The sequence below is a fragment of the Aquarana catesbeiana genome, linkage group LG06, assembly GCF_042186555.1.
Source record: "Aquarana catesbeiana isolate 2022-GZ linkage group LG06, ASM4218655v1, whole genome shotgun sequence".
In the NCBI taxonomy this organism is placed as follows: domain Eukaryota; kingdom Metazoa; phylum Chordata; class Amphibia; order Anura; family Ranidae; genus Aquarana; species Aquarana catesbeiana.
In genome coordinates this window covers 29,456,766-29,481,251 of record NC_133329.1, presented here as the reverse complement: position 1 = coordinate 29,481,251, position 24,486 = coordinate 29,456,766, and the positions used below count along the sequence as shown (strand labels likewise).

At 46.5% G+C, this 24,486-nt stretch overlaps 1 protein-coding gene across 1 annotated transcript in view; it reads right to left on the bottom strand.

Moving 5' to 3' along the window:
- Positions 1-24,486, bottom strand: part of LOC141147924 (serine protease 27-like) — a 49,488-nt gene that overhangs the window by 18,020 nt on the left and 6,982 nt on the right. Inside the window, exons 2-3 of the mRNA XM_073635082.1 lie at positions 9,386-9,415; positions 6,080-6,242 (exon numbers count right to left, since the gene is read on the bottom strand). Of these exons, the coding sequence (XP_073491183.1) occupies positions 6,080-6,242; positions 9,386-9,415 (193 nt within the window). The remainder of the gene's footprint in view (positions 1-6,079; positions 6,243-9,385; positions 9,416-24,486) is intronic.

Sequence of the window (24,486 nt, the reverse complement as noted above, 5' to 3'; positions counted from 1 at the left end):
TTGTAACCTCCCAGTCTCTGGGAACGCGTTGCACAGACCTTTTTGCAAGGCCTCCCGAAGATGTTTCATCCTCTGCTCCCTCTGCGATGGCAAGATAAGGTCCGCAACCTTACCCTTGTAACGTGGATCAAGGAGGGTTGCCAGCCAGTATTGGTCCTTCTCCTTGATACCACGAATACGAGAATCCTTACGCAGGCTTTGCAGGATCAGGGAGGCCATGCAGCGTAGGTTTGCTGAGGCATTCGGTCCGGAGTCCTCTGGGTCACTAAGGACGACATGGTCCGCAGCCACCTCCTCCCAGCCACGTACAAGTCCATGTGTTTCTTGGGACTGATCCCTTAAAGACAGCTGCTGATGCTGAGTGCCAGGCTCCACCTCCATACTGACACAATCTTCCTCCTCCTCCTCCTCCTCTTCCTGTGTGATCGGCGGGCACGCAGGAACACTGTCTGGATAAAGGGGGCCTTGAGAGCTAAGGAAGTCCTCCTCTTCCTGCCTCTGTTCTGCCTCAAGTGCCCTGTCCATTATTCCACGCAGCGTGTGCTCCAACAGGTGGACAAGGGGGACAGTGTCACTGATGCATGCACTGTCACTGCTCACCATCCTCGTGGCCTCCTCAAATGGTGACAGGACAGTGCATGCATCCCTGATCATGGCCCACTGGCGTGGGGAAAAAAAACCAAGCTCCCCTGACACTGTCCTGGTGCCATAGTCGCACAGGTACTCATTGATGGCCCTCTGCTGTGTGTGCAGCCGCTGCAGCATGGCCAACGTTGAGTTCCACCTGGTGGGCATGTCACAGATTAGGCGGTTCTTGGGCAGGTTAAACTCCTTTTGGAGGTCCGTCAGCCGAGCACTGGCATTATATGACCGGCGGAAATGCACACAGACTTTCCTGGCCTGCCTCAGGACATCCTGTAAGCCCGGGTACCTGCCCAAGAACCGCTGCACCACCAAGTTAAGGACCTGAGCCAAACAGGGCACATGGGTCATTTGTCCCTGTCGGAGGGCAGAGAGGAGGTTGGTGCCATTGTCGTAAACCACCATTCCTGCCTTAAGTTGGCGTGGCGTCAACCACCTCTGAACCTGCCCCTGCAGAGCTGACAGAACCTCTGCCCCAGTGTGGCTCCTGTCCCCCAAGCACACCAGCTCAAGCACCGCATGGCATCTTTTGGCCTGCGTACTTGAGTAGCCCCTTGAACGGCTACGGAGCACCGCTGGTTCCGAGGACAAAGCACAGGAAGAGGCCATGGAGGAAGAAGAAGAGGAGGGGTGGAGGAGAGAGGTGTGTCACAATCATTAGCATTTTGGAGGCGTGGTGGCGGAACAACCTCCAACACTACTGCACCTTGTCCTGCATCCTTCCCAGCTGCCAGCAGAGTCACCCAATGCGCCGTGAAACTTAGGTAACGTCCCTGTCCATACCTGCTGGACCATGAGTCAGTGGTAATATGCACCTTACCTCTGACCGCCCTGTCCAGCGAGGCATGGACATTGCCTTCCACATGCCGGTAGAGAGCCGGAATCACCTTCCGTGAGAAAAAGTGGCGTTTGGGTACCTGCCACTGAGGAACCGCACATTCCACAAACTCACGGAAGGGGGCAGAGTCTACCAACTGAAAAGGCAGCAGTTGAAGTACTAGCAATTTTGCCAAGCTAGCATTCAACCGCTGTGCATGTGGATGGCTGGGAGCAAACTTCTTTTGGCGGTGCAGCAGCTGGGGCAGGGAAATTTGCCTGGTACAATCTGACGTCGGTGTACCAAAAGCAGATTGCCCACAAGTACTTGGCTGTGACACACCTAATTCTACACCTTCATTCCTCTCAGTGCAGGTCTCAGAGAGGACTGAAGGTATAGTGGGGTTGGATATCTCAGCTGATGAGGAGCAAGGAGAGGTCCTCTTTGTTCTTTGGTGTGGGTCTTTTAGATACGCTTGCCAACAAACTGCATGGCAGGTCAACATATGTCTGGTCAAGCAAGTGTTACCCAAGCGGGAGATGTTTTGGCCATGCGAGATACGCTTGAGACATATGTTGCAAATAGCAGTGGTGCGATCTGATGCACTCGTCTCAAAAAAGGCCCACACCAAAGAACTTTTTGAATAACGCGCAGAGACTGCAGCGCCCTGCACATGTGGAGCTTTGGGGTGTGATGCAGTCAATGTGCTGCCCTTAGGCTGGCCCCTGGCCATCCTGCCTCATTGGTGATGTGCCGCCTCCTCCTCCTCCTCTTCCTCTCTCCTATCAGGGCCCAACGTTGAGTCAGTGACTTCATCATCCCCTCCCTCCTCATCACTGGAGCAAACCTGGCAGTATGCTGCAGCAGGGAGAGCATGACTGCCAGATTGATGTCCTTCTTGGGCACCCCCTCTGTCCGTGCTCATGTTACTGCCTTCATCGAGCTCAGTATCATCATCAGAGCCTTCCAAACGCTGGGCATCCTCCTGGAGCATGTACCCAACACTGTGGTCAAACAGTTCGAGGGACTTCTCAGGAGGACATGGTGGGGCTAGGGAAGGAGTCACTGATGACATTGAGCCGAGGGAAGAGGCCGCTGCTTTGCCAGACAAAGTACCCTGGGCATGGGTGAGAGAGGATGAGGAGGATGAGGACGGCTTGGTCATCCACTCGACCAAGTCTTCCGCATGTTGCGGCTCAACACGGCCAGCTGCTGAAAAAAAGGCCAAGCGTGTCCCACGGCCACGTGCTGATGAGGATGCACCGTCTCCATGACCAGCACTAGACACAGAGCCTGCTTGCCCTCTCTTATTGGCTTGTGACTGTCTGCCTCTCCTTCTTGGCCTTCCAGACATACTAATGGCCTGTAGCTGCACTAAGCTGGGATATTATATATATATATATATATATATATATATATATATATATATATATATATATATGTACTGATACTGCAGCTAGCAAAATCAACTGCTTGCCTGTAGTATGAGAACACCACCAACCTTCTACAGGTAGCTTTAGCTGAACACTGTGCAGAGCTCGCAAAAAACTAACTTGTAGGTTTAGCTGAACACTGTGAGGTGGACGCACCACACTAACTTGTAGTTTTAGCTGAACACTGTGAGCAGGACGCACTGCACTAACTTGTAGCTTTAGATTAACACTGTGCAGAGGTCTCACTACACCAACTTGTAGGTTTAGCTGAACACTGTGAGCAGGACGCACAGCACTAACTTGTAGTTTTAGCTGAACACTGAGCAGGACGCACTGCACTAACTTGTAGCTTTAGATGAACACTGTGCAGACTTCTCACTACACCAACTTGTAGGTTTAGCTGAACACTGTGAGCAGGACGCACAGCACTAACTTGTAGTTTTAGCTGAACACTGTGAGCAGGACGCACAGCACTAACTTGTAGTTTTAGCTGAACACTGTGAGCAGGACGCACTGCACTAACTTGTAACTTTAGATGAACACTGTGCAGAGGTCTCACTACACCAACTTGTAGGTTTAGCTGAACACTGTGAGCAGGACGCACAGCACTAACTTGTAGTTTTAGCTGAACACTGTGAGCAGGACGCACTGCACTAACTTGTAGCTTGAGATGAACACTGTGCAGAGGTCTCACTACACCAACTTGTAGGTTTAGCTGAACACTGTGAGCAAGACGCACAGCACTAACTTGTAATTTTAGCTGAACACTGTGAGCAGGACGCACAGCACTAACTTGTAGTTTTAGCTGAACACTGTGAGCAGGACGCACCCCACTAACTGTAAATAGTCTAGTTGCCTGACTGTGGTACTAATAGGATCAAAAGAACACCAGTAATTTTATTCAGGTAGCTGTAAATACTGTAACAAGACAAGCCTGCCTGTCAGTAAGAAGATAACAGGAACGGATCTAGCTGAACACTGTGAGCAGGACGCACTGCACTAACTTGTAGGTTTAGCTGAACACTGTGAGCAGGACGCACCCCACTAACTTGTAGGTTTAGCTGAACACTGTGAGCAGGACGCACTGCACTAACTGTAAATAGTCTAGCTGCCTGACTGTGGTACTAATGGGATCAAAAGAACACCAGTAATTTTCTTCAGGTAGCTGTATATACTGTAACAAGACAAGCCTGCCTGTCAGTAGGAAGATAACAGGAACGTATCTAGCTGAACACTGTGAGCAGGACGCACTACACTAACTGTAAATAGTCTAGCTGCCTGACTGTGGTACTAATAGGATCAAAAGAACACCAGTAATTTTCTTCAGGTAGCTGTAAATACTGTAACAAGACAAGCCTGCCTGTCAGTAGGAAGATAACAAGAACGGATCTAGCTAAACTGAATACAGTGTATATATATATATATATGCAACACCTGGGATGCATATATATACACAATACACTGTAAGTGCAGCTAACTGACGGACTGTTCTGCCTAATCTATCTAACTCAAATCAAATGTCACTGTCTGTCTCTCTCTCCCTCTCAATGAACGCCGGAACACACACTACACAGGGCCGCCGTGTAGGCGGCCTTATATAGTGTGGGGCGTGTACTAAATCCCCTGAGCCATAATTGGCCAAAGCCTCCTTGGCTTTGGCCAATTACGGCTCTCTGTTCAGGCGGCGCTGTGATTGGCCAAGCATGCGGGTCATAGTGCATGCTTGACCAATCATCAGCCAGCAATGCACTGTGATGCCGCAGTGAATTATGGGCCGTGACGCGCCACACGAATTTGGCGCGAACGGCCCATATCGTTCGCAATTCGGTGAACGGGCGAACAGCTGATGTTCGAGTCGAACATGGGTTCGACTCGAACACGAAGCTTATCCCTAATATATATATATATAGATATAAACACTGTGTTACAAATGATCTAAATATAGACTAAATTGTCACACTAGACAGCGCTTGTGTTGAGCAGTTATCAGCTAAAACATGCGGCCAACAACACATGCAAAGGGAAAATTTTGCAAAAGAAAGTCCCTTAGGAGAAAGTCCCTTGTAAAGGGTAGTGATGTAAAGTTCAGGGTGTAGTTCAAAAATATATTCATGGATTTTGTTTGAGACAGCTGCTCTTTTTTCTTGGTCTCCTCTCTGCATAACTGCAAAGTGGATTCTAATCATTTTTATGTATCTATGAATGTTTAGGAATATTTACATAGCTGCAAAGCAATGTTTTTTCATATATATGCACTTTTGAATGTCTATTAGTATCGGTTTACATCTATCTGTGTTTGGGATCAGCATAGTGACCTGGCACTGAGTGGTGTTTCTGCAGGCCTGGTGAAACATCTGTATTTTTGATTTTTATATATATATAGATACCATAGTTTGTAGACTCTATAACTTTCACACGGACTGAATAATATACACTGATGTTGGGTTATTTTTTTACCAAAGAAGTGTATCAGAATACATTTTGGTCTAAATTTATGAAGACAGATTATTTGTTTGCAAAATGTTATAACAGAAACTAAGGAAAACTTTTTTTTTTTTCAAAATCTTGGTATTAATTAGTTTATATAGCAAAAAATGAATAACCCAGTGGTGATCAAATAAAAAGAAAGCTCTATTTGTGTGAAAAAAATGACATATATGTAATTTGCGTACAGCGTTGAATGACTACGCAATTGTCAATTAAAGTAGCGCAGGGCTGAATAGCAAAACATGGCCTGATCATTAAGGGGGGGTAAAACCTTCTGGAGGTCAAGCGGTTAATTATCTACACACTGGAAGTCATTATTTTTGAATTTGATGCAGTAATAGCACCACTTTGAAAAATGGAGAACTACCGGAATCGGTCAATCTGCTGCCTACGTTGGTAAAGCTTCTGAAAATGGACGGCTGGATTTTTTTTTTTAACCCTGTGCAGGCCATTTTAAAAGGCCATAACACCAGAAATCGTATTTAATTTTCCAGTGTGTTTTGAGAATACTCATCTTTTTATTTGTGAATATTAAGAAAAAATCTCAAATCTAATTTTCGGGGCCCCTTGCACTGTGACTTTATTTTGCGGGGCACGTTGTTAGACAACCGCCCTCAGCAAAATGTCACTTGCACTTGTGGCCATATGCAGCAGCACAACTTTACAGTTTTCACCCGCCAATACATTTCCCATCACCAACCTCTTAATACAGTGGGCAGCGGAGACCACCCAGGATTCACTGATAAGGGATCCACCACAGAAGTGTTGTCCGTTGAGGCGTAGACTCACTTGCCATGGCCACTGACCATCCTGGGTATTCTGCCCGCCCATAATCCGACTCTCCACCAGGGGATTGCCACATTCTACAAGGGGGGAGAAATCACAGTTATAGGACAACTAGATAATACAGTGTAACCCATAAAAGGAGCAGGATGGAAGCTAAACTTCAGGCCAAAAGGAGATAGATACATAGATACATAGATGATATACAGAATCCCACAAAAGGGAGTACACCCCTCACAGTTTTGTAAATATTTTATTTTAACTTTTCATGTGACTCCAGTGGTAACCTGTGAAGCTCTGGTGAACTCCATGCCCAAGAGGGTTAAGGTAGTGCTGGAAAATAATGGTGGCCACACAAAATATTGACACTTTGGGCCCAATTTGGACATTTTCACTTAGGGGTGTACTCACTTTTGTTGCCAGCGGTTTAGAGATTAATGGCTGTGTGTTGAATTATTTTGAGGGGACAGCAAATTTACACTGTTATACAAGCTGTACACTCGCTACTTTACATTGTAGCAAAGTGTCATTTCTTCAGTGTTGTCACATGAAAAGAATAAAATATTTACAGAAATGTGAGGGGTGTACTTACTTTTGCCACGTGATCAGCTGTGTCCAATCACAGCTGATCATGGTGTAAATAGGAAGAGCTGGTGATCGGCTTCTCCTCACTCGTGTCTGTCAGACGCCCTCCTAAGGATGCCCACACTGGACCACCAGGGACGCCACTAGGACCATCAGGGGTGTCACCAGGGGGGGGTGTCAATGTAAAGTTATTTTATTTTTTTTTTTTTTAAAGTTAATGACACCCCCAAATCGGTTCACAGATTCTGCCTCTCTCAGGATTGACCGCGGGGTGCCGGCGAACATCGGGTCCGCCGGACCCGCTGATTGGCTCTAGCTGTGTCCAAACACAGCGGGAGCAGGTTGCCATCCGCGCGCATGCGCGGCCCAGACCCAGAACCAGAAATTATGTACAGGTACGTGATTTCGCCCAGGGGGAGCCGCCCTGCTGTAGTATATATGCGTGGGTCGGTCCAGAAGAGGTTAACCGACATTATACTGCGGTAGGTCGGCACGATCCCGTGAACCATCGTAGCTGTACATTGGTCCCCTTAAGCGGGACAGCGCCCACTGCATTGTGGGGGTGGCAATGCGGCGTGGCCGGAGGTCACGATGATCTACGGCCACTCGTGATCGCGGGCACGAGAGGCAGAATAGGGACGTGCGTGTGTAAACACACACATCCCTGTTCTGTGAGGGGAGGAGAGATTGTGAGTTCCTATTAGCTAGGAACCACGATCTGTCATCTCCTATAGTCAGTCCCCTCCCCCTACAGTTAAAAACACACACAGGGAACAAATTTAACCCCTTGATCGCCCCCTAGTGTTCACCCCTTCCATGCCAGTGACATTTACACAGTAATCAATGCATTTTTATAGCACTGATCGCTGTATAAATGTCACTGGTCCCAAAAATGTGTCAAAAGTGTCCGATGTGTCCGCCATAATGTCGCAGCCCCGATAAAAATCGCAGATCGCCGCTATTACTAGTAAAAAAAAAAAAATAATAATAAAAATGCCATAAATCTATCCCCTATTTTGTAGACGCTATAACTTTTGCCCAAACCAATCAATATACGCTTATTGTGATTTTTTTTTAACCAAAAATATGTAGAAAAATACGTATCGGTCTAAACTGAGGAAAAAAATTGCTTTTTAAAAAAAAAAAATTGGGATATTTATTATAGCAAAAAAGTGCAAAATATTGTGTTTTTTCTTTTCAAAATTGTCTCTTTTTTTGTTTATAGCGCAAAAAATAAAAACTGCAGAGATGATCAAATACTGCCAAAAGAAAGCTCTATTTGTGGGGAAAAAAAAAAAGGACAATTAATTTTGTTTGGGTACAGCGTCGCATGAACGCGCAATTGTCAGTTAAATTGACGCAGTGCCGAATTGCAAAAAATGCTCTGGTCATGAAGGTGGGGGGGGGGGGGGTGAATCTTCTGGTGCTGAAGTGGTTAGGATAGCAAATAACAAAAACACTGGCTTTCTTCTTCTATGATCCATATTTATATACTATACAGTATATCGTTGCATATTTACAGAATTATCTGTGAGTTCACTTCGGGCTTCAATGCTACAAAATACTGACCTCTTCTGGTCACTAGTGGGAACAAATCAAATTGGAGAGTTGACAAAAAACAAAAGTTGTCCAAACTGTAGTTGGAATGGGGTATGGCACTGATCAGTGATTTCTTTCGCTGTGTTGAGTGAACACAATTGTATGGTAATACGGTAAAGAATGCTGATGTGACAGTTCAGCGTTATTTCTGTCCATCCCCTCAGGGCTACAGGCACCTCATTCCAACACTAAATAAAATTGACGTCAAGCAGGCCTGTAATTATCATGTAGGATGGGTGGGAGAAAAAAAAAAAAAGTTAAAGACCAACTCCGATCCTTTTATTTATTTTTTTTATTTTTTTATTTTTTTATTTTTTTACCATGTATTATGCCATGGGACTTTATTGGTGAGAAAAAAACTTGAAAAATAACAATTTTCTACATTAAAATCATAGTATTTTATATTCCAACTCTTTGTAAAAACATGAGAAAATTCTTGTAGCCCATATTAAAAACTGTTGTTTTTGTTTTACTTTTTTGAAATGTTAATATCTACGTTTTGTGAAATGAAAAAATAAATAAATGATATTTAATAACCCTGCTTTTGCAATAGTAAAAAAATATTTTTTTGTTACAGCAAATATAAAATAAATTTCCTAACGCCAGCATGGCAGCATAAATGTGATATAGCTCCGCCCCATATATTCCACCCACAGGACCTGTTTAAATATATATACAGAAATACATTTTAATACTCTTTTTTTTGTGACATAGAAATACAATAAATTTTAATAGCTCTTTTTGGTGATATAAATTATATATGTATATATATATATATATATATATATATATATATATATATAGATCGATCGATAGATCGATAGATAGATATAGATAGATATATCTATATAGATATAGATCTATCTATACATATATATTTTTTTCACAAGAAAAATTAATTACATTTTAAAAATTCCAATTTGTGACAACAAAAAATAAAATTGTAATACCCAACTTTTATTACACCAATAACAACATACATACACCCTTTTTTTTTGGTTTATCCTCTAACAAAAAAGCATCGGTATATCACACCTACCTGCAGCAACCTCGACCTTGTCAAATGTTCCTGAGAGGAAAAAAGACAAACAAAGATTTGTGACTTGTAAATGATCCGATAATTCTGTCTTGTTTCTGCGACTTGCCTTAATGCATGTTAAATTGCGCAGGCCAAAAAAGGGGCAGCTGCTCAGGGCCCAGTCATTGTTGTTGGGCCCGAGGCAGCTGCCCCCTTGAGCCCGCACTGCCCGCAAATAGTTGATAAGTGGATTTGAGAGGGCCCAAGAAAAAATTTTTCCCCAGGGTCCAATCAGGGCCGTCTTTAAGGCAGGGCAAAAGGGGCAGCTACTCTGGGCCCTGTCATTGTTGTGGGGCCCACAGCAGCTGCCTCCTACTTGCCAACTTTCCCAGTTTAAATTCCCTCATCCCTTGAGGTTTTAGTCCCGTGCTGTGTCCTGATATCTCCTGATATCTCAGTGTGAAGTTCTGTTATTAATGCTGCCCAGCTCTGCCTTGTTGTTGTGTACAGATGACTCACCTGCAGACCCTGTGTTTACATGTAAATATCAGCATTGATATGTAAATAGCAGCGGCGTTCATATGTAAATAGTAGCAGGCCGGCAGCATTCTATGTAAACAGAGGTGGCATTCATATGTATACCACCATCACCTATACTGAATTCTGCCCACTGGGGAGGTAAAGGGGTATGCTTGAAAGTCCTGCCTTCAACTGTGGTCATTAAGCCTACCATCAGCCTGTTCTGCAAAGGTAAGCAAATTAGTTGGGGGGGGAGGGTAGTGTGTGGTGTGCAGAGGTAGGCAGAGGAGGAATTACAGTTTGGGGTACACAGGTGAGCAAGGTCCAGTCCATGGTGTGCAGCCAGTGAGGAGATGATGTGCTGCAACCTCTAGCAACCAATCAGTAAGCAGTAATGATGTGCAGTAACCAATCAGTGAGCAGTATTGATGTACATTCATCTCTAGCAACCAATCAACAAGCAGAGATCATGTGCTGTAACCTCTAGCAACTAATCAGTGAGCCGAAATGTTTGCTGTAACCCTCTAGCAACCAGTCAGTAAGCGGTAATGATATACTGTAACCTCTGGCAACCAATCGCAATAGCTGCCTGATCTGATTCACTAAACTGATTTTGAGTCTAGCTGCTATTTATTGTATGTCTCAGAGCAGGTGGAGAGCAAAACTGCATGGGGGGGCCCCAAGAAAATTTTTGCCCAGGGCTCAATCAGTATTAAAGACGGCCCTGGGTCCAATCAATATTAAAGACGGTCCTGATTGCGTTAAGGCAGCTCAAACAAATAAGTGGGCTACTAATGCACCAAAAGGTAGAAAAAAGGAAAAATTAATATGCCCAAATGGCGCACCACATCTCATGGTTACAAATCAGAATTGCAGTGTCTTAATGTGTTGGCATGACATTAAAAATAAAAATGTGTTGGCATGACATTAAAAATAATAGGCACTACAATGTGCCAATGCATGTATTGAGTGTTACCATGCACATTATGCCAATACACTGCAACCAAGGCGGGGTTCACACTATTGCAAATTGGATGTGGGTTTCCCCCGCATCCAATTCGCATGACAGGAGAATGTGATCGGCTCTCAATGGAGCCGCTTCACATATCTCTGGGGTGGAGCGCACAGCAGAAGAGTCCTGTGCGTCTTTGGCTCCATTTCAGGTCCGAATTCAGCAAAAAAAAAAAAAATTCTGACCTAATTCGGACCTGAAACGGGGAACAGGGACACACCGGACCCCCTGCTGTGCCCTGCGGCCGCACATAGTGTGAACCCAGCCTGAGGAATATAAATGGCCCTGAATCTGGACTACACTGTTGTATTGGGTGTGAACTGTGTGCATGAAAGAGAGGGGGGGGCAAAAAATTGGGACTTTAGATGGGACGTGAGGGAAGGTTCGCGCCCCCATCCATATCAGTATGCATAGAAGGGGGGAAGGTTGGTGGAGGGATATTCAAAATCGGTCCTCCGCACTGCAACATAAAGAGGCACTGGGATATAGAGGGGACTGCACTATAAAGGGGCACTGTAATGATTACAGTGCCCCTTTACAATGCAGTCCCCATTATATCACAGTGCCTCTTTACATTACAGTACCCCTAGCAATCACATCCCCTTGCAGTCATGCTCCCCTTTTCTCTCTACCCCTGTTCTGTCTGAATAGGCGACCCATCAGACTTTGTAACGGAAGTGACGTTCCATCACGGCCATCTTGGTACACCCCGCACTCTCCCACAGTAAGCCTACAGTCAGAAGGCGGCAAGCGGACATCTTTTTACACCCACCCAAGTCTTGCATTTCACACTTATTTTTACCAGTAAACTCAGCTTATATAGTGTATTTTGAAATCTGTCAGACTGTTTTGATGCTGAATTTTAAAAGCAGCGGTGTTCTGTCAGATTAGCAAACCTGTGAGATCAGCAGGCTTGCCTATGCTTTTAAAATTCAACATTAAAAGAGTCAGACGGATTTCAAAATACTGTATTTCACTATATAAGCTCAGTTTACTGGTAAAAATAAGTGTATAAGACTGCGGTGGGTGTAAAAAGATGTCTGCTTGACGCCTTCTGACTGTAGGCTTAGTGTGGACGAGTGCGGGGTGTACCAAGATGGCCGTGATGGAACGTCACTTCCGTTACAAAATCTGACTGGTCGCCTAATCTGACGGAACACCCCCTTTAACTCTCTACCTCCCCTGCACAGTCCTAACTTCGGCAGGGCAGAGACAGGATTCAGCCTGTGTGTCCTCTCCAGGGTCTCTCATCCCCCTGATGATGTCCTCCTATCATCAGGGCTGAGGGGTGGGAGAAGCTGCAGTTCCGGTTGTTACTATGAAAAGATTCCCGCTCTCTGTGCAGATCTCCAGCTCCTCCGGCCCCCTGCTTCCCTAATACAGTGCCTCGAAAAAGTATTCATACCCCTTGAAATTTTCCACATATTGTCATGTTACAACCAAAAACATAAATGTATTTTATTGGGATTTTATGTGATAGAACAACACAAAGTGGCACATAATTGTGACGTGGAAGGAAAATGATAAATGGTTTTCAACATTTGTTACAGATCTCATGCATCCTATACATGAAGGTATAAAACCTTCTCTGTGCAGCAGCCCCCTCAGCCCCCCCCCCCCTAATACCTACCTGATCCTCCTCTCGATCCAGCAGTGTGAACAAGAGCAGCAGCTCTCTGGGGACTCTCCCTCCTCATGGGCTGAGACAGCAGCGGGAGCCAATGAAAAGAGAGAAGGGGTGGGGCCAAGCCATGGCTCCATGTCAGAATGGACACACAGAGGCATAGTCATTTGCTTCAAAGCACCCACCCCCCCATGTTGAGGGCATGAGGCCTGGTATGGTTCGGGGGGGGGCACTTTCCTGACCTGCCGGTCTGCTTCCTCAGATAAGGGTCTGGCATGGATTTTGGTGGGGACCCCACGCAATTGTTTTGTTCAATTTTGCCATGGGGTTCACCTCCAAAAGCTCCAAAAGGCCTTGTATGGACTGGGGGGGGGACCCCATGCAGTTTTTTCTTTATTTTTTAACCGGCACTTTCTTCTTTCCATTGTTCAGCTGTTAGGAAACCTGATGACCCATCGGTTGTTAAGGAAGCCTTGAAGGGGTTGTATACCTTTGTGTTTTTCCTATGATTGTCCTATGCATTAAGGTGAAAAAACACCTGGCAGTGACCGGTCCCCCAGCCCCCCCCCCTCCCGTTTTACTTACCTGAGCCCTGGAACTTTGCCCTGGCAGGACGCGCTGTCTTTCTGCAGGGGCTTCTCGTCTCTTGATTGGATAAATTGATAGCAGCGCAGCCATTGGCTCCCACTGCTGTCAATCAAATCCAATGACACGGGCGCCGGGGGGTGGGGCCGAGTCATACATTCGGCGGCTATGGACGCCCAATGCTGGACTCGGGAGCGCGCCCGTAAGGTAACACCCTCGGGAGAGCACTTCTCCTAGGGGGGTTATCTGATGTGGGGAGGAGCCGTGAGAGCCGCCGGGGGGACCCCAGAAGAGGATGTTCGGGGCCACTCTGTGCAAAATGAGCTGCACAGTGGAGGTAAGTATGATATGTTTGTTATTAAAAAAAATAACCCTTACAATCATTTTTAGGACACTTCTCTATCTCCTGGCTGAACAATGTTTATAAACAATGTTACATTATATCTGGATAGCCCCTGTCTGATCAATGTTTATGTGGTGCTGCAGTCAGAGACAGACAAGAAGCTGAATGAGAAACCTCCGGAGAGATCGGATCCGATTCCAGCAGTTTGAACAGATTCTCAGTCTCCATCCTGAACACACGGCCACCATAGGGATAGCATGGGATCTCTTCCATGTCAGATCACACAGCTTGAGCACTGATGACCAACTTTGGACCATTTTCCCCTTTGGAACGGTTTGGCGGCCGATAGCTTTGGAACTTTTGTTTGGAACCACCTCCCTACCTCGTGTGAATTGGAGTCTGCGGCCTGCAGGACACCGTCCAGTCTTGGCATCACCTCACCACTGGAGATCTAGTATCCCAAAGCCTTTTAGACGCACTGCTGTACGGTATGTGCGTCCAACTGATCCGGTAAGAGTACCCATCCTTCTAACTGAATGTCTTCTCCTGTCTTTTGGTGTATTTTCTACTTCGGTTGAAGATTGCATAGAAAGTTTCCTTACCATTGGACACTTTTCATGTGGACTTTTGGTCTATTTTATTGCTATTACTCCACAGCACTTTGGGGTCTACTTTGTTGTTATATATTAATTTTTCACTTTTTTTTGTATCCATTTCGCCCTTGTGCTTGAGGTGTTTTGGATGCATATACATATATATATATATATATATATTTTCATTTATTCACTTTGACATTATTATTTAGCGCTACACTTATTTTTTGGTAAGTCTCCTAATAAAACTCTAAATAGCTACAAAGTGGCCACATCTTTCCCCACTTGATCCACTCCAATGAGTTTCTGTCCTGGAGGCACAACAGAAAGTGAGATTAATCTTCAATGGGGAAATTCCCAGTTAGATAAAAGCATCTGACCAACACCCTAATGCCCCGTACACACGATCAGATTTTCAGACAACAAATGTTCGATGGGAGCTTGTTGTCGGAAATTCCGACCGTGTGTAGGCTCCATCGGATATTTTCCATCGGAATTTCCGACACACAAAATTTGAGATCTGTATCTCAAATTTTCCAACAACAAAATCCGTTGTCGGAAATTCCGATCATGTGTACACAATTCCGACACACAAAGTTCCATGCATGCTGGGAATCAAGCAGAAGAGCCGCACTTGCTATTGAACTTCATTTTTCTCGGCTCGTCGTACGTGTTATACGTCACCGCGTTTTTGACGTTCGGAATTTCCGACAAGATTTGTGTGACTGTGTGTATGCAAGACAAGTTTGAGCCAACATCCGTATGAAAAAAAGAAACCATGGATTTTTGTTGGAAAATTGTCGGAAAAGCCTATCGTGTGTACGGGGCATTAGGCTGGATTCACACCTATGGCATTTTTAGTTTAGTTTTTGCATTTTGCAGATTTGCCCTACAGAACGTGTTCCATAGGAAACCATGTTAAATGGACTGTAGTGCAAATCTACAAAATGCAAAAAGCACTAAAAACGCATAGGTGTGAATCCAGCCTCAATGAGCCTTCCTACACGTCATTAGGAATTTCAACCATTTCATCCTGTTCCAATGTGCTAACAAGTCTTTTATTCTGTAAGTACAAACCCTGATAATTAGCACTGAAGAGCCTTCAAAATGCAATAGCTAATGATAATCTTTTTGGCAAATTTGATATAGCTATCATTGGAAAAATTGAAACTGCAGAGGTAAAAAAGGTTTTTGTTTTTTCGAGGTTTTTTTTTGCAAATGAGCACACAATCTGGCCTGACAGTGAGGAGGTGATTATAATTTTGGGGTACTTCACTTGAGAGATCCCAAACAGAAAGAAGGAGGTCCTAAGTCATCTATATAGATCTTTAGTTATCACTAGATGGATCACCAGTAGGAGGAAGGAGGTCCTGATTCCTCTATATGAAGGTTTAGTTATCACTAGAGGGATCACCAGCAGGAGAAAAGAGGTCCTGTAGACTCTATATAGATCTTTAGTTATCACTAGAGGGGTCACCATCAGGAGGAAGGAGGTCCTGATTCCTCTATATAGATATCTACATCACTAGAGGGGTCACCATCAGGAGGAAGGAGGTCCTGATTCCTCTATATAGATATCTACATCACTAGAGGGGTCACCAGCAGGAGGAAGGAGGTCCTGATTCCTCCATGTAGACCTTTATATGACTAGTGGGATCACCAGCAGGGGGAAGGAGGTCCTGATTCCCCTATATAGATCTTTAGTTATCACTAGAGGGATCACCAGCAGGAGGAAAGAGATCCTGTAGACTCTGTATAGATCTTTGTATCACTAGAGTGGTCACCACCAGGAGGTAGGAGATCCTGATTCTTCTATATATAGATCTTTATATCACTAGAGGGATCACCAGTTAGAGTAAGGAGGTTCTGATTTCTCTATATAGATATCTACATCACTAGAGGGGTCACCAGCAGGATCAAGGAGGTCCTGATTCCTCCATATAGACCTTTATATGACTAGTGGGATCACCAGCAGGGGGAAGGAGGTCCTGATTCCCCTATATAGATCTTTAGTTATCACTAGAGGGATCACCAGCAGGAGGAAAGAGATCCTGTAGACTCTGTATAGATCTTTGTATCACTAGAGTGGTCACTACCAAGAGGTAGGAGATCCTGATTCCTCTATATATAGATCTTTATATCACTAGAGGGATCACCAGTTAGAGTAAGGAGGTTCTGATTTCTCTATATAGATATCTACATCACTAGAGGGGTCACCAGCAGGATCAAGGAGGTCCTGATTCCTCCATATAGACCTTTATATGACTAGTGGGATCACCAGCAGGGGGAAGGAGGTCCTGATTCCCCTATATAGATCTTTAGTTATCACTAGAGGGATCACCAGCAGGAGGAAAGAGATCCTGTAGACTCTGTATAGATCTTTGTATCACTAGAGTGGTCACCACCAGGAGGTAGGAGATCCTGATTCCTCTATATAGATCTTTATATCACTGGAGGGCAGGGATGGACTGGCCATCGGGACTACCCGGAGATTCCCGTTGGGCCGATGGCTCAGTCTGGGCCAGTTTCACTTTCAGCCGCATCTGCGGTGCGCGGCGATCTACCCGTCAACCGCCAATAGCTGGCGCCTGACGGGTAGATCGAGATTAGCCAGCATGCAGAGTAGCGCAGGGAGCCTCTGTAGTAATAAGTTCTCTCTCTCGTGTCATCACGCTGTTCCCCGGCGGCCCCTCCTCTCTTCTCGTCTATACCAATTGGCTTGTAAGATCATCTGGTATAGACGAGAAGAGAGGAGGGGCCGCCGGGGAACAGCGTGATGACATGAGAGAGAACTTATTACTACAGAAGCTCCCTGCGCTACTCTGCATGCTGGCTAGTAAGACCCCACAATGTGCCCTGATGATGTGCCCTGATGTGCTATGTGCCCCATCATGTGCCCCAATGTGCTATGTGCCCCATCATGTTTCCCCCCGATGTGCTATGTGCCCCATCATGTTTCCCCCCGATGTGCTATGTGCCCCATCATGTGCCCTGATGTGCTATGTGCCCCATCATGTGCCCTGAGCCCTGAGCCCTGATGTGCCCCGTGCCCTGATGTGCCATGTAGCCTGATGTGCCCTAATGTGCTATGTGCCCTGATGTGCCCCGATGTGCCACGTGCCCTAATGTGCAATGTAGCCTGATGTGCCCTAATGTGCTTTGTGCCCTGATGTGCCCCGTGCCCTGATGTGCCATGTGCCACGTGCCCCATAATGTGCCCTGATGTGCCCCATCATGTGCCCTGATGTGTCATAATGTGCCCTGATGTGCCATGTGCCCCGTGCCCTAATGTGCCATGTGGCCTGATGTGCCCCGTGCCCTGATGTGCTATGTGCCCCATAATGTGCCCCATCATGTGCCCTGATGTGCCATGTGCCCCGAGCCCTGATGTGCCATGTGCCCCGTGCCCTGATGTGCTATGTGCCCTGTGCCCTGATGTACCATGTGGCCTGATGTGCCCCATGCCCTGATGTGCCCCATGCCCTGATGTGCACCATAATGTGCCATGTGCCCCATCATGTGCCCTGATGTGCCATAATGTGCCCTGATGTGCCATAATGTGCCCTGATGTGCCCCGTGCCCTGATGTGCAATGTAGCCTGATGTGCCCTAATGTGCTTTGTGCCCTGATGTGCCCCGTGCCCTGATGTGCCATGTGCCACGTGCCCCATAATGTGCCCTGATGTGCCCCATCATGTGCCCTGATGTGTCATAATGTGCCCTGATGTGCCATGTGCCCCGTGCCCTAATGTGCCATGTGGCCTGATGTGCCCCGTGCCCTGATGTGCTATGTGCCCCATAATGTGCCCCATCATGTGCCCTGATGTGCCATGTGCCCCGAGCCCTGATGTGCCATGTGCCCCGTGCCCTGATGTGCTATGTGCCCTGTGCCCTGATGTACCATGTGGCCTGATGTGCCCCATGCCCTGATGTGCCCCATGCCCTGATGTGCACCATAATGTGCCATGTGCCCCATCATGTGCCCTGATGTGCCATAATGTGCCCTGATGTGCCATAATGTGCCCTGATGTGCCCCGTGCCCTGATGTGCCATGTGCCCTGATGTGCCCCGTACCCTGATGTGCCATGTGGCCTGATGTGCCATAATGTGCCCTGATGTGCCCTGTGCCCTGACGTGCCCCGTGCCCTGATGTGCCCCATGCCCTGATGTGCTATGTGACCCGATGTGCCCCGTGCCCTCATGTGCTATGTGCCCTGATGCGCCCTGATGTGCTATGTGCCCTGATGTCCTATGCCCTGATGTGCCTTGTGCCCCGATGTGCTTTGCCCCGATGTCCTGTGCCCTGATGTGCTCTGATGTCCTGTGCCCCGGTGTGCTGTGCCTCAATGTCATGTGCTCTGATGTTCTGTGCCCTGATGTGCTGTGTCCTGATGTGCTATACCCTGATGTAATGTGGCCTGATGTGTTGTGCCCTATTAGCTGATGTGCTGGGCTCTGTACCCTGATGTGCTGTGCACTGTACCCTGATATGTTGTGCCCTGTACGCTGATGTGCTGGGCACTGTACCCTGATATGTTGTGCCCTGTACGCTGATGTGCTGGGCACTGTACCCTGATATGATGTGCCCTGTACGCTGATGTACTGGGCACTGTACCCTGATATGTTGTGCCCTGTACGCTGATGTGCTGGGCACTGTACCCTGATGTGTTGTGCCCTGTACGCTGATGTGCTGGGCACTGTACCCTGATGTGTTGTGCCCTGTACGCTGATGTGCTGGGCACTGTACCCTGATGTGTTGTGCCCTGTACGCTGATGTGCTGGGCACTGTACCCTGATGTGTTGTGCCCTGTACGCTGATGTGCTGGGAACTGTACCCTGATATGTTGTGCCCTGTACGCTGATGTCCTGGGCACTGTACCCTGATATGTTGTGCCCTGTACGCTGATGTGCTGGGCACTGTACCCTGATATGTTGTGCCCTGTACGCTGATGTGCTGGGCACTGTACCCTGATATGTTGTGCCCTGTACGCTGATGTGCTGGGCACTGTACCCTGATGTGTTGTGCCCTGTACGCTGATGTGCTGGGCACTGTACCCTGATATGTTGTGCCCTGTACGCTGATGTCCTGGGCACTGTACCCTGATATGTTGTGCCCTGTACGCTGATGTACTGGGCACTGTACCCTGATATGTTGTGCCCTGTACGCTGATGTACTAGGCACTGTACCCTGATATGTTGTGCCCTGTACGCTGATGTACTGGGCTCTGTACCCTGATGTGCTGTGCCCTGTACCCTGATGTCCTGTACCCTGATGTGCTGTACCCTGATGTGCTGTGCCCTGATGTGCCTTGTGCCCTGATGTGCTGGGCTCTGTACCCTGATGTGGCCTGATGTGCTGTGCCCTGATGTGCCTTGTGCCCTGATGTGCTGTGCCCTGATGTGCTGTGCCCTGATGTGTTGTGCCCTGATGTGCCTTGTGCCCTGATGTGCTGGGCTCTGTACCCTGATGTGGCCTGATGTACCGTGCCCTGAGCCGGTCTGGATGAAGTCCAGGGCCACATTTTTGTCCCAGTCCAGCCCTGTCTGGAGGGTTTACCACCAGGAGGTAGGAGATCCTGATTCCTCTATATATAGATCTTTATGTCACTAGAGGGATCACCAGCTGGAGAAAGGAGGTTCCGATTCCTCTATATAGATCTTTACATCACTAGAGGGGTCACCAGCTTGGGAAAGAAGGTTCTGATTCCTCTATATAGACCTTTATATGACTAGTGGGGTCACCAGTAGGGGGAAGGAGATCCTTATTCCTCTATATAGATCTTCATTGAGAATATTTATGTAGGCCTAACTTACATAAAGAGGAAAATATTTATTTTTAGAGGTTGTATGGACTTTAATGGTACTTATATGGAAATCGACACAAGATAGTCTAAAAAAGTTTCTTTTATTACGATGAACTGATAGACTGAACTAACTTACATAAAGATATTGAAAAGATAGAACGAGTCCAGAGACAGGCAACAAAAATCATGAAAGGTCTGATGGATAAAACAAATCAGGAGAAACCTTTAAATACATGAAGGGTGTGAACAACGTTTAGAAGGACAGTATTTTCAATATGAAGTTAAAATCAAGAACTCTGCATTATTACCCCAAACTAGCAGGAGAAAAGTTTAAAACTAACCTTAGAAATCATTTTTTTAATATTTTTTTGAAAGAGCAGTTGATGCTTGGAATTGACTTCCAGCAGAAGTAGTTAATCAGTCAACAGTAAGTGGATTTAAACATGCCTAGGACAAATACAGATATATACTCAGACATACAATTTTATTTATTTTTTTGCCATCTGTGTCCCATTGGGGACATTTCTCTTCAATTCCTGTCCCATAGCCTAAACAGGAAGTGGAAGAAAATCCCTCCAAAGTGAGGGAATCCCTGGGAAGATATCCCCTCTCTTCCTGTTCTGGTGGCAACCCCGAGTTTTGGATTTTTTTTTCACTTTCACCCTTGATGATATTAAAAACAGGACAAATAGAGAGGGTTAATTTCCCTAATGAGGTCACAGACAGCAGTGAAAACCTGAGAGGGGTTCTAATCCCTCTCCACTCTATTTAAACCTAAAAAAAGTCTTTAGTTATGCTTTGAGAGTGTTCGTTACATTGTCAGACGCAGAACACAACTGTCCATCTAGCACAGCCCTCCTCTAAGTCTCCTGAAGTCCTCATGCTCCAAGTGACCATCTCTGGCTGTGAGGTGTGAGGAACAAAGACCAGGAGTCACTCACCTACGAGGAAGAAGGTCCAGAAAACTCTCGGCAGGTACATGGGTGGCTCTCGCTCGCTGTGACTAATAATCTCTGGCTGTGAATTGCATTTATTACTTGTGAGCCAGGGGAATGCAGGTCAACCAGTTGAGTTCTGTATGATAAATATGAACCAAAATAATTGCCCCGAGGTCTATAAAGACATAGTCACTCCTCTGCCCTAGGTGGCATCTAGGGTGCTGTGCCACCATCTTATACGTCCTACATGGGGGGGCACACTGGCTCCTCTAGTTCCTTGACAGTTGTCCTATCTTGTACCGGAAGCGGTGGCAGCACGTGTTTTCCACACCTTCAGGTGAAAGCACAGCTCTACTGCCTTCCAGCCTACTTGGGATAGACTGGCAATATTTGTTACTTTATTTGTTGATAAAAATCTTGCGTCCTCAGTCCTGACCCGTTTGTGGTATTCGTTTTCATTAGAAAAGATACAGAAGAGATTACCGGATACAAAACTGAGAAACTTTTCTGATGCTCAGTGCCGAAATTAAGTTGCACAGCATTCAATCCTTTCATGATCAGAAGACACTGAATACAAGAGGTCCAGAACTAATTAAGCAGTGTCTGTATATGTCGGTTAACAGTGACAGCTGCAGCCTTCCAATACAGTGACAGCTGCAGCCTTATAGCACATTGACAGCTGTAGCCTTCTAATACAGTGACAGTTGCAGCCTTCTAATACAGTGACAGCTGCAGCCTTCCAATACAGTGACAGCTGCAGCCTTCTAATACAGTGACTGCTGCAGCCTTCTAATACAGTGACTGCTGCAGCCTTCCAATACAGTGACAGCTGCAGCCTTATAGCACATTGACAGCTGCAGCCTTCTAATACAGTGACAGCTGCAGCCTTCTAATACAGTGACAGCTGCAGCCTTCTAATACAGTGACAGCTGCAGTCTTCTAATACCGTGACAGCTGCAGCCTTCCAACTCAGTGACAACTGCAGCCTTATAGCACATTGACAGCTGCAGCCTTCTAATACAGTGGCAACTGCAGCCTTCTAATACAGTGGCAACTGCAGCCTTCTAATACAGTGATAGCTGCAGCCTTCTAATACAGTGACAGCTGCAGCCTTCTAGCACAGTGACAGCTGCAGCCTTCCAACTCAGTGACAACTGCAGCCTTATAGCACAGTGACAGCTGCAGCCTTATAGCACATTGACAGCTGCAGCCTTCTAGCACATTGACAGCTGCAGCCATCTAATACAGTGACAGCTGCAGCCTTCTAATACAGTGGCAGCTGCAGCCTTTAAATACAGTGATAGCTGCAGCCTTCTAATACAGTGACAGCTGCAGCCTTCCAACTCAGTGACAACTGCAGCCTTATAGCACAGTGACAGCTGCAGCCTTATAGCACATTGACAGCTGCAGCCTTCTAGCACAGTGACAGCTGCAGCCTTATAGCACATTGACAGCTGCAGCCTTCTAGCACAGTGACAGCTGCAGCCTTATAGCACATTGACAGCTGCAGCCATCTAATACAGTGACAGCTGCAGCCTTCTAATACAGTGGCAGCTGCAGCCTTTAAATACAGTGATAGCTGCAGCCTTCTAATACAGTGACAGCTGAGCCTTCCAACTCAGCGACAGCTGCAGCCTTACAGCACAGTGGCAGCTGCAGTCTTCAAATACAGTGACAGCTGCAGCCTTAAAGCACATCGATAGCTGCATCCTTCTAATACAGTGGCAGCTGCAGCCTTCAAATACAATGACAGCTGCAGCCTTCTAATACAGTGACAGCTGCAGCCTTCTAATACATTGACAGCTGAGCCTTCCAACTCAGCGACAGCTGCAGCCTTACAGCACAGTGGCAGCTGCAGTCTTCAAATACAGTGACAGCTGCAGCCTTAAAGCACATCGATAGCTGCATCCTTCTAATACAGTGGCAGCTGCAGCCTTCAAATACAATGACAGCTGCAGCCTTCAAATACAATGACAGCTGCAGCCTTCTAATACAGTGACAGCTGAGCCTTCCAACTCAGCGACAGCTGCAGCCTTACAGCACAGTGGCAGCTGCAGTCTTCAAATACAGTGACAGCTGCAGCCTTAAAGCACATCGATAGCTGCATCCTTCTAATACAGTGGCAGCTGCAGCCTTCAAATACAATGACAGCTGCAGCCTTCAAATACAATGACAGCTGCAGCCTTCTAATACAGTGACAGCTGAGCCTTCCAACTCAGCGACAGCTGCAGCCTTACAGCACAGTGGCAGCTGCAGTCTTCAAATACAGTGACAGCTGCAGCCTTAAAGCACATCGATAGCTGCATCCTTCTAATACAGTGGCAGCTGCAGCCTTCAAATACAATGACAGCTGCAGCCTTCTAATACAGTGACAGCTGCAGCCTTCTAATACATTGACAGCTGAGCCTTCCAACTCAGCGACAGCTGCAGCCTTACAGCACAGTGGCAGCTGCAGTCTTCAAATACAGTGACAGCTGCAGCCTTAAAGCACATCGATAGCTGCATCCTTCTAATACAGTGACAGCTGCAGCCTTCAAATACAATGACAGCTGCAGCCTTCAAATACAATGACAGCTGCAGCCTTCTAATACAGTGACAGCCAGGGACTGACTGACAACTCATGCGGCCCTTAGGCAATCAGAGATTATGGGGCCACACAGTATACATACACACAGTATACAATCACACAGTATACACATACATGTACACACAGTATACACAGACATGTTTCTGAATAGGTACTGGAGAGGTGGGGCAGCTATAATCTTGGGATTCTTAGACCAAAAGGATGTCGGTAAGGGACATTTCAGAGACAGATGTAAAAAAAACACAGATTTATACATACTGTCCCTGGTTTTACTGAGGCTGGCAACCCTGATGGGGCCCCCTAGTGGCCCAGGGCCCTCGGGCAGTGCCCGAGTGGCTCAATGGTCAGTACGCCCCTGGTGACAGCTGCAGCCTTCTAATACAGTGACAACTGCAGCCTTCCAGCACAGTGACAGCTACAGCCTTCCAGCTCTATGATGGCTGCAGCCTTCCAGTACAGTGACAGCTGCAGTCTGTAGCTTTGTTTTTAAACAAACTGGTGTGATCACGATGATTGCCTTTCACGATGAGGGAAATAAATGGGCAAAAGTGGCGAGGAGCAATTGTAAAAATATATATAGTATATAACAATGCAAATAACAGTGACAGAAGTGGGAAGAAGGATAATATACCCCGGCCCTGAATCCTCCTTTCCTTTGCAGCGCAACCAGCTCCAGTAAATGCCGGTATTGGGGTAAAAGTATTGGGACGCCTGCCTTTACACGCTCATGAACTTTAATGGCATCCCAGTCTAAGACCGCCATACACACTATTAGATTTTCTGCAGATTTTTGTTTTCAGATTTACCAAAACCATATAATATGAGGTCAAACCTTAAGAGTTTCAATTTGTATGCAATCAGGTCGGCCCTCGCACTACATGGTTTTGGTAAATCTGAAGACAGAAAATCTACAGTAAAAGTGTGTATGGGGTCTTAGTCCAAATCATTTGGTGGAGGGGGGATTATGGTGTGGGGTTTTGTTTCAGGGGTTGGACTTGGCCCCTTCCTTCCAGTGAAGGGAACTCTTAAGGTGTCAGCATACCAAGACATTTTGGACAATTTTATGCTGCCAACTTTGTGGGAACAGTTTGGGGACGGCCCCTTCCTATTCCAACATG